We start from the raw sequence: 12,053 nt of genomic DNA, 5'->3' as shown, positions 1-12,053 counted from the left end.
CGCGAATGCCGGCTATAATCGACTCTCGGCGCGGCCACATCGCCGGCTTCTTCATCGGCCTTGCGCGATCTTCCCAAGTCTTCTGGGAAAATTCTGTGACCCTCCTCTCCCCGCTCGCGACTCACGCGTTCTTTTATGGCAGCGCACGAAGGCGGTTCGCGAAAGCGGGTGCCGCTTGCATTCGCGTCTTTAGGTTGCTAGATTCTCTATTTTTATGCTCCAATTCCCGATGAACTGCGGTCCGCTCTGTTACCCATCTGGAGAATCTGTATGTCTCCACGATTAAAGTATAATAAGCATATAGCGGATTTGAATAAAAAGCAGCTTTGATTTTTTTGAAAAGAAAGGTGTTGATTTTGATATTTACATTTCTATATATCATTATAACATGGCTACTGTATATATTCATACTTTATATGATACAACACTTTTCATTTTTTCTATTTTGAAAATTTAAACACTCGAGGTACTTAAAATTGTAATATATATATGTGAAATTTTTGTGTTTATATTTATTATGAGTTAATTTTTATTTATATTTTAATATATTTGTTTATATATATATATATATATATATATATATATATATATATATATATAAATATATTAATTTCATGATTTAAATTATGTTTATAAAAGAGATAGTTAATTTTATGTATTTATTTTTATGAAAAAATCATATACATAAACATGAGATACATAAACATAAATAATTTGTTTATTATGCTGCAAAACTTTAAATTAGAACGTTATATGGTTTTAACATATTTGTGAGAAAATGTAAAATTATATGTCACTACTATAGATTCTTTAATTGTAGGATGAAATATATGTTTTAATGATTGAAGATATATTCTTTCTTATTTTCTTCCAGTAAATTATTCGTCGGTGGATTGTCATGGGAGACTACCCAAGAAAATCTCCAACGATATTTCGGCCGTTATGGCGAAGTTATCGATTGTGTTGTTATGAAGAACAGTGAATCTGGGCGCAGTCGTGGATTTGGATTTGTAACATTTAGTGATCCTGCTAATGTTTCTCTGGTTCTGCAAAATGGACCTCATCAACTTGACGGACGTACGGTATGTAGATGAAAACTATAGCTTAATAAAGCTAAGATCAGAATATAAATGAAGGATTACAGAAAATACATTTTATTGATTGTTTGTATTACAGATTGATCCAAAACCATGTAATCCACGGACTCTTCAAAAGCCCAAGCGTAGCGGTGGATTCCCAAAAGTTTTTCTTGGTGGCTTGCCAAGTAATGTGACGGAGACTGACTTAAGGTCGTACTTTACTCGCTTTGGCAAAGTTATGGAAGTGGTCATAATGTATGATCAGGAAAAGAAAAAATCACGAGGTGAGTGCAAGTTGATTTTTACATCAAGCTATACTCATTGATATGGTGTTTGACAGTTTTCACGCTAATTTTTAAATATATATTTTTTTTTCTTTTTTTTTTTACTGTAATAATAAATTATATTTTATATTACTTTTAATATTGTGCATATTGTATATTTTAAAGATAAGATAAGATGTGGTAACTGTCGAATATTGCATCAAAATAATGTTCAAATAAGTTATATTTTTTCAATCTTTGTTTTTCCATGATATTAGAATTATAGTCAGAATTCTTGAAAAAGACTTTATTTTTATGGAAAAAAAAAAAGAAAAAAAGAAAAGAAAAACAAAACTTATGTTATAAAATTTAACTTGTAATAATTTGTACATACACATATGGACATATAAGAGTAAGCAATTAAATATTTTAATTATTATTGAAAATAATTTTGTAAATGCAAGCGTGGATCAAAAATTCTGACTATAGTACACTCATTATTAGCATAAAGTAAATATTGATATTAAGCTCAATAAGAATTAATTTTTTATATTTTTAACATAGTAGTTTAATTATTGTAAAAGAGTGAATAATGAAATCTAAATTTATCTAATATTGCGCAATTATTTATGATATCTAGTTCTGATAATGTCTTTTGTAATGATGCATTTTACTCCTTTCCTGATTACATTACACACATGTTGCGGTGCTTTATGTTAAAGTAGTTTATATATAATGCGTTTTAACTAAGTTTTATTAAGTATAAGGTTCTATCAGTTATGCTATTGTAAGTTATACATAGCTTAAGCTCATTATGTAATTAGAAAGAGGTCTTACTAATTCCGCTTTTACTAGATATTGTCTATTTGGTATACTATTTATCCAGTAATCCATTAATGTAATTGTATCTTTATCTATAACTAGTAATATATACCAAATTTTTCTAAAATTTATTTTAGAATAAAAAATAACCTTAAAAAATTGTTAGTGATTATAACATTCAATTGAATGATTAAATATTTAGCTGGAAACTATTGGCTAAGCGAGACTGTTATATACTTATAAATAAGATATGGGTAGTAGCAAATTTTTTGGCAACAAATTAGATTTTTTAATTATTTGAAATATTTTTTACATAAATGACTAGTTAGTAGCTGTATTCAAGAAATCAATATTCTGGTTTCGTGTATCTATCTTTCTCGAAGTAAAGTGCTTTATTTCCATTAAGAAACTTGTTAAAGTTAGCTGTAGGTAAAGTTATAGAATATAAGCCACAGGGAAAGATTTTATAACCTTATGAAAGTCTAATAAGTTATGAAGGCAAAGGAATGCATTCATTATTTAATAATGTCCATTTTACTTTTTAATTTTTATAGTAGAACATATTATCTCTGCATACATTATACATAAACTTTTCATATTAATGACAATTTTTTAGTGATAGTGAGTGCATTGAAGATGATTATTACAGTATCAGATGTATTCTACATTTAAAAATAGGATTTAAATCTGAATCTTACTATCAAAATTGTTATTATTCTTTACGGCTACTTATTAAAACTTTTGAATAATATACTTATGTTTATATTTGGATAATATAATATAGTTTTATCTATTTTAGAGAATGATTATTATAAATTAATCTTAAATAAGATTAAATTAAGAGTTTAATCACCAATTGCGTAATAGCACTGGTATTAATAAGTAAAAAAATATAATTCTTTTCGTATTACTAAAAATGTTTGTATTATTAAAAAAAGTACTATTAAGTTATGTAATAATCAAGAAAAGATATGACAAATCTATAATTGTGATATTTTAATATTTGAATAATGAAGATAATTTGATTACAATAGGAGGAGAAACGCGCTCAGCCAATAGTTCTGCAGCACTATAATTTCCCTCCCTTATAGCACCTGCTTTTTTCTTTTGGAAGAATTCGTGTGCATTAGCATTAAATTTATACAAAAAATTTTTAGATTTTGAAACTATTAATCTGGATTTGTAAAACTATTGTATACGTATAGTACACACAATGCGGTATCGATTGAGATAATCAAATACTAAATTATTGAAGAGTTTACATTGCGCAATATAAATAGCGATTATTTTGTCATTCAGTGATATAAAATTTATTACTTAATAAGTCATAATATTATTGATGATGTAAATTGTGTATTTTTTGGATTTCTGTGGTTATATATTTCATACATTGTATTGTAAAAATTGTTTTCTCGCATTATTCTGGCGAGCATTTTTTTGATTATACTTTCTCACGTTTGGACGACAGGATTTGGCTTTCTAAGTTTCGAGGACGAAGAAGCTGTGGATCGATGTGTCGCTGAACATTTCGTCAACTTGAATGGAAAACAGGTATAACACCATCACCACGTATATTAAGATGTATGGAGCAGATGGGAAATATGTATATGTACATATTTTACCGATGATTGTTAATATTGTGCAGGAGTTTTAGCCATAAATTATTTATTTATTAATATGAGCATTAGCGTTATATATAAACTTTATACATTGAACTGACAGGGAGAGAACTAAATTAAATTTACAATACAATTTATAATTAAGTATGATAAAATATTTTTAAATGTTTATTATATAAGTATTATTATTAAAAAACATGCTTAGTTTACGATATAAGTATACTATCCAATTAATAACTTTCTTCTAATTTATAGTTAGAGCTAAATATGATTTTTATATAAGATAGCACAGGCGTTAACGCAGAGTATAAAATTAATTAGTTACTTATTAACTTAAAACATACAATAATTCGTAGTAATGTACATATTATTTACATTTTTTTTTTTCAAAAATTTGTCAGTTTAATGTAAATTTGAAACTTTTTTACTATTTTGATGAAACAAAAAAAAAACAACAACAGAAATTTCTACAATACATTAATGTGTCATTTGCTTCTTTCAGGTTGAGATAAAACGCGCGGAACCACGAGACTCTTCGAGTAAGATGAATGATAGTCATCAGGGTCAGTGGGGCCCGCCTCAGCAGGGTGGCCCGCCGATGGGAATGGCTGGAAACATGGGGCCTATGGGTGGACCAAACGGACAGATGGGTGGACCCATGATGGGAGGACCGATGGGTCCGCCTGGTAACATGATGCAACAATATCAGGGTTGGGGTACCAGTCCGCAAACAGGTGGATATGCCGGCTATAGCACTCAATATAACGCTCAGGGTTGGGGTGCACCACCAGGACCACCTCAACAGCAGCAAATTCCGCCACCTCCACCGCATCAGTGGGGTAGCAGCTACAATGTTCAGCCGGCTGCTGCTACTCAGGGCTATGGAAGCTATGGTGAGTAGGATATATTTTCCGACATAAAAATATTTTCTCCATCTTCCGTTTACTTTTCACATTTTAAATAATTTTCAATGATGCAATTAATAACTATAACTAATAATTACAATCATTTCTATGGGGAATTATGGCTGATTAGAATAAGAGTCGCAATTAAGATCTTGATTCGATTATATCGCGATATAAGTGTGAGACAAATGAAATGTAACTCAACATTTCGCCTGATATTGACAAGTAATGTCTTATTGTACGAGAGATGTACAAATTTTAAAATATTTTTGCCTATTAATATATAAGGAAAAGTCTACATGTGTTTTTCTGATACATTTTCTTCATTGTAGCATCAGTGTAAAATATTATGAACATTTTATTGACAAACAAAATAGCTGAAAAGATTCTTATAGAAAAATTTATTATTAAGTTTAAAATGTAATAATCTTAGCTTAATAATTAATATAATTAAATATATAAAATAAATCTCTTAAGATTTATAGATTCTTAACCAATTTATGGCGAAATTACAAGTTACACGAATATATTTATTGTTATATAAAATCTTAGGGTATTAATATGAATTAACAGTATTATTAAAATACTGCTATATCTTATTACTTATACAGGGTACATGACGGTAAATGAGGTTGATATACAGTTTTCTTCTGGAAAAATATCATTAAAAATATTATTATACATGTTGCATATATAAATTGCCGTACATTAGAAAGCCTTTAACTTATTCGATTTTGCTAAAGTTATAAAATTCAAATTAAGTATCAACTTCGTTTATATCTTACTTTGGATACATCACGAGTATATATTAGCGATAAGGTCTTACCTTAAACATCAACATAACTTTGATCCTGCTTCCTTCCTTATCCATCCTGCTTGGAGAGGTTAGAAGAAGAAAGAAAAGATAAGAACATGAGAAATCAAATCGCAATATAATATAATTAATTTTCACGATGCCCCCTGGAGGTTAATTAAGAAAGAGAAAACAGTAGGATTTTTCGATGCTAAAAGAGTTAAAAGAAAAAGTAATTACGTCAGTCCAAACTCTTATGTATGTTTCTCACTTATTAATATAACTAATTGATAAATAAATTAATAAGTAGATGTAGTTATTTAATATATTTTCTCAAAGGAAGAAAGTCAATAGTATTGTTAGAAATAAATGTTATTTTTTAATTCAATATCAGTTTGGTTCAATATTTAGTCATATAATTCTTCAAAATTTGAGACATAAATGTAACAAAAGTCTAATAATATTATTTAGTTGGTGATTATATATGCTTATAGTAACTATGAAACATATGCAATTGTAATGAGGATATAATTGTGAAATAATCTCAAGTGAATAAGGTTTCAATACTTTGTTTGGATTGATGTAATTCAAATGTATCGATATTCGAAATATTGGACCTCATAATCTTATCTATGACATTTATGCTTGATTCTCTTCAAGTTTAATCCTTTTTGACGTCTTTCTGTGTTAAAGTTTACGTTTCTAGATTTTTACACTGATTCTTTTTTAATAAGATACTAAAGCAGTTGCTCTACTTATCTATATTTAACAAGCTAAATTATCTGGAGGACACAATGCAGTGCTAGAAGTAGTATGCATTTAGAACAAATACTAATATTGGGTATGTTAACACATGTCAACGCGCTTACATTACGTAACAAGTGTCATAGTTTCACGTTGTAAAATAGAAAAGCTATCTATACTTTTATAATCGATACTACGATGTTGCACACAGATCTAACATTTCCCGCAAAAGCAACTCTTGTATACAATTACTGTCGTCACTCGCGTTTTCTTCTTCTTTCTTTTCTTCTTCTTCTTCTACTCTATTTATTAAGAGAACCAAGCATGAATGTTTAAATCGCCGAATAGACATTTTTTAAGGAATATTGAAGAAGTAAAGACATTATATAAATTGCTGTGCATTAGAAAGTCTTTAACTTATTCGATTTTGCTAAAGTTATAAAATTCAAATTAAATATCAACTTTGTTTATATCTTACTTTAGATACATCACGATTATAAGATACTTTTAACAAGTTCGAGAAAGACAGTAGTAATATGAATAAAAAAAAATGAGTAAGAAAAGTGAAATGAAGTGTGACATGCGGTCGGTGACACGTGTTTTGTGTGGTTGATGATCGCAGGTGGGCCGGCGGCGGCCGCTTCAGGGGGCTACGGGCCCACGGCGGGTACTGGCGGGGCTGCGGGGGGCGGGCCCGGGGGCTCCTGGAGTTCCTGGAACATGCCACAGAATGGGCCTCCTCCTGGGACCCAGCCCCCACCCCAGCCCCCTCAGCCCAACTCCTCGCAGCCCAACTCCAACTCGAACCCCTCTGGCCCGCAGGGTGAGTCTTCAGCTCAGTCAAACAAACTCTCCTCTTTCCACCCTTTGGCATCGTAATTAGCTCCATTCTGACCTAATTTTAAACCTAGCCTAAAGCAACGTAATCTTACATGTCCAGTGTTTGGAAAAATTAATGCTTCCAACATATAGAATGTTGTCGCGAGTTTTTTTCGTTTTTATCGTAACAGACTTCCTTCAGTTCTCATAATGAGTCTTGCTAATTGTAATTTTTAACCGCAAATAAGATATAACAATTGTTTGCATTCACTTGGCAATATTTTTTTAATGGCAAGACCAAGTTGGTTTGATGGATATTTGTAACATTATATCACATTAACATTTTTGTATCTTTTTAATGATCGATTTAATGAAGATGCGATTTTGATGAATTATTACATTATAAGAAGAATTGCAAAGTATTATCTTTGTACGAATTGTAAGCATAGCAATTTCTAATTATTTAGTGGCAAAAATTACATTAACACATTATGCTTAACTGGGTTTCTGACAATCAATTTATTAAGAATTTATTTATATATGATGCATTTAATTATCGCTATAGAGGTTGAAGGAAGTAGAATAAAATTTGTTATTGTGTTATATTTATAAGATTAAACAGTACACAGGGCTTGGAAGTCACTGTATCTTACCTAAGACGTAATATGATATTCTCCGGGAAATACAAAAGTCGGAAACAGTGCGTATAGATACTAGCTTCTGCTTGAATCGAGTGGGGATAATAAAGGGATGTAGCTGCGCGCTCGTTGCATATTGTTACAATCTTTGGATCGAAGGCAATGCTTGCTGTATGCTTGACACACTACGCTGGCCACTATGTTCCCACTGTATCTGCTCTAATATCTCATGTTTTATTCGCTAGTCGATGTGTATGAAATATGTCTCGAGCATTAGAAACAGTAATTTCTGAGCCCTCACGATAAATTACGATCCTTTTTTTCCAGCAATCCCAACATATTCCCGACACACATCTTTCCTTTCCAATTTTTTTTTTTACATTTTGTTATACTGTTTTCCATTATTTCTCTTCTTTTGCTCCGTGTCTTTCATATGCTTAATTTTTACGTGCAAATTCTCGAAAAGCATGTACCCTGCAAGAATACAATATAAGTCCACACTTGATATTAGAAGAATTATTTTGTAGATATTAAACTCACTTTATCTGTTATCAATTATTATTGTCGCTTATATTTGATTAGATTGAGAAATTTTATATATAGTTTTCAACCACGTTGAACATTAAATATTTATTATTACTCATCTCTTCTATCGATGAATGATATCAAACGTTCGAAATAAACGATATCAAGTTTTAGAATGTGCATTCTGTTTGATGTCTATTTTCTTTTTACTTGAATCGCTTATTAGCTATGTCCTCTAATGACATTATTTGCCAGTACCCATTTAACCATACTTATAATTGAAAGATTAGCATATTGCTAGCCCTAACAGATTTAGAACTGATTCTTAAAAGATATTTTCTTTCTAAATCCGAGCATGTTATAAAATAACAATAATCACATAAAAAATGCTAAGAGTTATTAAAAGATTAATATCCAATGATTATCTGTATTATAGGATAGCAATCCTGCTCTCCTTCCTTTCATTTCCTTTGCTGTCTGTTTTTAACGAACGACGAATTAATGTTTTCTTTATTGGCAATAACAAATATAATCCATTATTAAGAATATCAATCATAATTTTGTTCTATAAGATTTATAATCAAGAGAATAAAAATTATAACTGACATCAATTCGTCTTTTAGATCCTGAGATCAGTTTATCTTTCGTATTTTTGCTTGTTGTGTGTAATAAATGTGTCTAGTTAGCGCTTTTTATTATTTATTTACACAGTTTGCCTTTAGTTGTATATGAAATAATATAATTATTTTTAATTAATATATAAATTTCTTGCTGTAATGAGTTATGTGTATACACAAATATCTTTATAATATCTGTTTATTTCAAACAAATTTTACAATAAATGATTAAAAATAACATTAAAAAATGAGATATTTAGATGTTTGAAATATTAAATACACATTTATTATGCACAATTGTTATTATGCTGGATGATAGTAATAATTATTTGAATTAAATGCATGGTTATATAGAAATTTTATGTCTTGAGCATATATTGTCTATTGCTTTTAACAAATTAATTTGAAATCAATTTTATATATTGATAAAAATATAAGTTTTTTTGAAAAAATCTGTAATATAATATAATTATGTAGATCTAAATTTCTCATACTAAAAATTGGTATTAAGAGAATATTAAATAAAAATTTTAGTTGAATATATACATTAAAATTAAATACTGATCTCATTATCTTAATGTTGAAGTAGTTCTAATTTAGATGTATATAAATTAAGTTTATAAGATTTTAGATATTAGACGAAATACTCTCTTTATGCACAAATGTTTGTAAAGTAAAACTTGAATGCTTATGATGTTGTATTTCATTGTAAGAAGTTAAATTTTTTTTATGAGGTATGATTATTACCATTGTTTATTATACATTTTATATTGTGTTATATTTATAATTTGTTATACAAAGCATAAAGTAATGTTTTGACGTGTGTATATCAAGAATATATTTTTACATACTAAAAAATACAAAAAAGTAAGGGTAGTAAACCCAAGTGCAAAAAAAAAGATAAAAAGTAGTGTTTATATATTCTGCAATAAAATGTATGTATATACATGTATGAACATAAAGAACACACACACGCAAAATTTTATTATTCTTTTTAATTTTTTCTGACTACTATTTTTAATTACTTGTTTTATTTTTTAAATATTATAACGTCTAAATGATAACATACAAGAACGTAATTGTGCACACACCGCATTAACTTTAATATAATTCCTTAAGCACGTTAAAGTTTAATTTTTTTATTTTCTTTACTTTTGTCTTTAAAAGCTGTAGTGTAATTAGACGAATGTACTGTGAATGACTTGGTGTCGTGGATGAATGTTCCAGGTGACATGTATTCGCGGCAAAACACCGGCTCAGGTGCACCCGGATCTAGTAGCAGTTCGGCTAAGACTCCAGATTATACTGGGTATTCCGCGTACAGTAATTATGCTGACACCACTTATCCTCAGCGTTCGTATCAGGGAGGAGAAAGCAACCAAGGTGGGTATGCCGCCAGCGCTCCTAAACCCGGCCAGCAAGGCTTTGATTTCAAAGAGTGGCCCACCTCATGACCATTTTAATTGACTCGTGGTGGAGAGATGCGCTGAATGGCTTGGCCTTGCTCGTGGGTTATTTCTTCATATTCATGACAAGCGCAAATTGTACATCGGAATCTGCACTATAATATGAGACATTCTTCGTCGTTTCACGCGTCGCTCACTGCATGCATTAGAGATGCCATTTAGAGGAAAAAAAAACAACCTGTATCACACTTAAGAAATTCTGCGCTACGTAACGTATTTTTGTAGAAACTGCAAATTAGAGTTGCGATTAGTTGTAATTGTTCGCTAAAAAAGTTGCTAAGATGCGCAGGAGAATTTGGCGATGAAAAAACGCGAAGAATGTCTCCTGTTGCCAGCATGTCGTTCGCGAGCGGTCGTATTTACGAAAACAGATATCTCTTTTGACAATATCGAAGTGCTGCATCTTTGCAAGCTTGGAAAACGGAAGCGTCAAAGAATAGAAGGTATTTAGGCTCTTTCGAGATATTGATTTCTTCATTGATCGCTCGCGAGCACGACCCATAATCTTCTCGAATTAAAAAAAGAAAAATAATAATAAAAGCAACTGTTAAAGTAATAAAATAAATAAAGTAAAGCAAGCAGATCGACAGAATTCGAGTACACACCCATGATGCAAGCGAAGTTTGTATGGCACTGGGATAGGGGAAGAGAAGCGCCACAATATAGAAGTATTATAAGGAATAATATATACAGCAGTTTTTACGAGTAAAGTGAAACTAAAAGCGAGCGTAAAGTGTCAGGAATGCTCATCATTTAATCATTAATGGCATTTATTATGGAGGTGAATAAGATTTCATTCGAGAAGGGGTTCTTCTCAGGGGACGTAGGGCACAAATTTCGATGCTTGTTCACCTCCCAACCGTTAGCAGACACTTCGATAACACGAACGATAAGAATAATAAACGAAAGAAATATTTAAACTATGGTCTCCGATGGAAAGTCCACGCGAGTGACTTGCACATTCGAGACGCTCGTCCCTCCACAATCTTGTATTTATTAAATAGTTGTTATACCGGATAATATTGAAAGAAGAAACAAAATGATAATGAATATAATTAATGAAGATAATTAAGTAAGACGATCATACAGGCTGACTTATCGACTGCAGAGAATAGTGTAAAATACATATAGAGATCATTTTAATATGGTGTATGTATATCTATACAAGTCTTGACTCTCTCTCACGCACACACATTCACACATACACACATACACACGCACATACACACACACGCACACACACACACACGTACACACACATACAGCAGGATGCGGTTTTTTGCGAGCGTCCTTTTTTACTTTTATGTCATATCACTAGTAGTATCTTAAATACGTATTTCTCTCAGTTCCTTTCACTTCGACTCTTTCTCGTTTACGACTAATTTCTTAAATTAGTTTAGCGGTTGCTTTCCTACTCTTCCAACAATTTGGAAATGATATATCAATACGCGAAAGGGAGGGGGATAAGAAGAAAAATAAACAATCATAAATATTTTTACAAATTGTATTATAAGAACTGAGGGTGGTCGTCGGACTGGCTTCCGTATGACCATACCGTAAAGCACGTGGAAACTGGTTTATTTTTTACCTCCGATTTATAATAGCTATTAGGCACGTTTAAGGCTACACGATTATTATTGTTACTATTACAATTAATTCTATATTATTATTACTATTGTATACAACTATTATTACTATTACTACTTATCACTATTTACTATTGCTATCGCTACTACTGCAACTACTATATACAAACTGCACTA

General features: G+C 30.6%; 1 protein-coding gene across 5 annotated transcripts in view; it reads left to right on the top strand.

Moving 5' to 3' along the window:
* The window catches only part of Hrb27C (Heterogeneous nuclear ribonucleoprotein at 27C), a 35,086-nt gene that overhangs the window by 515 nt on the left and 22,518 nt on the right, over positions 1-12,053 (top strand). For 4 of the 5 annotated variants that reach the window (XM_012373393.2, XM_012373390.2, XM_012373391.2 and 1 more), the window contains exons 2-7: positions 875-1,082; positions 1,177-1,363; positions 3,633-3,715; positions 4,286-4,676; positions 6,848-7,048; positions 10,052-10,207. In XM_012373393.2, coding sequence (XP_012228816.1) covers positions 875-1,082; positions 1,177-1,363; positions 3,633-3,715; positions 4,286-4,676; positions 6,848-7,048; positions 10,052-10,207 — 1,226 coding nt within the window. The remainder of the gene's footprint in view (positions 1-874; positions 1,083-1,176; positions 1,364-3,632; positions 3,716-4,285; positions 4,677-6,847; positions 7,049-10,051; positions 10,208-12,053) is intronic. The other variant, XM_012373396.2, reaches the window with a different exon arrangement.

Source organism: Linepithema humile, chromosome 3 (genome assembly GCF_040581485.1).
Source record: "Linepithema humile isolate Giens D197 chromosome 3, Lhum_UNIL_v1.0, whole genome shotgun sequence".
Classification (NCBI taxonomy): Eukaryota; Metazoa; Arthropoda; class Insecta; order Hymenoptera; family Formicidae; genus Linepithema; species Linepithema humile.
Note: the sequence above shows the minus strand (reverse complement) of the source record. Positions and strands in the feature narration are given on the sequence as shown.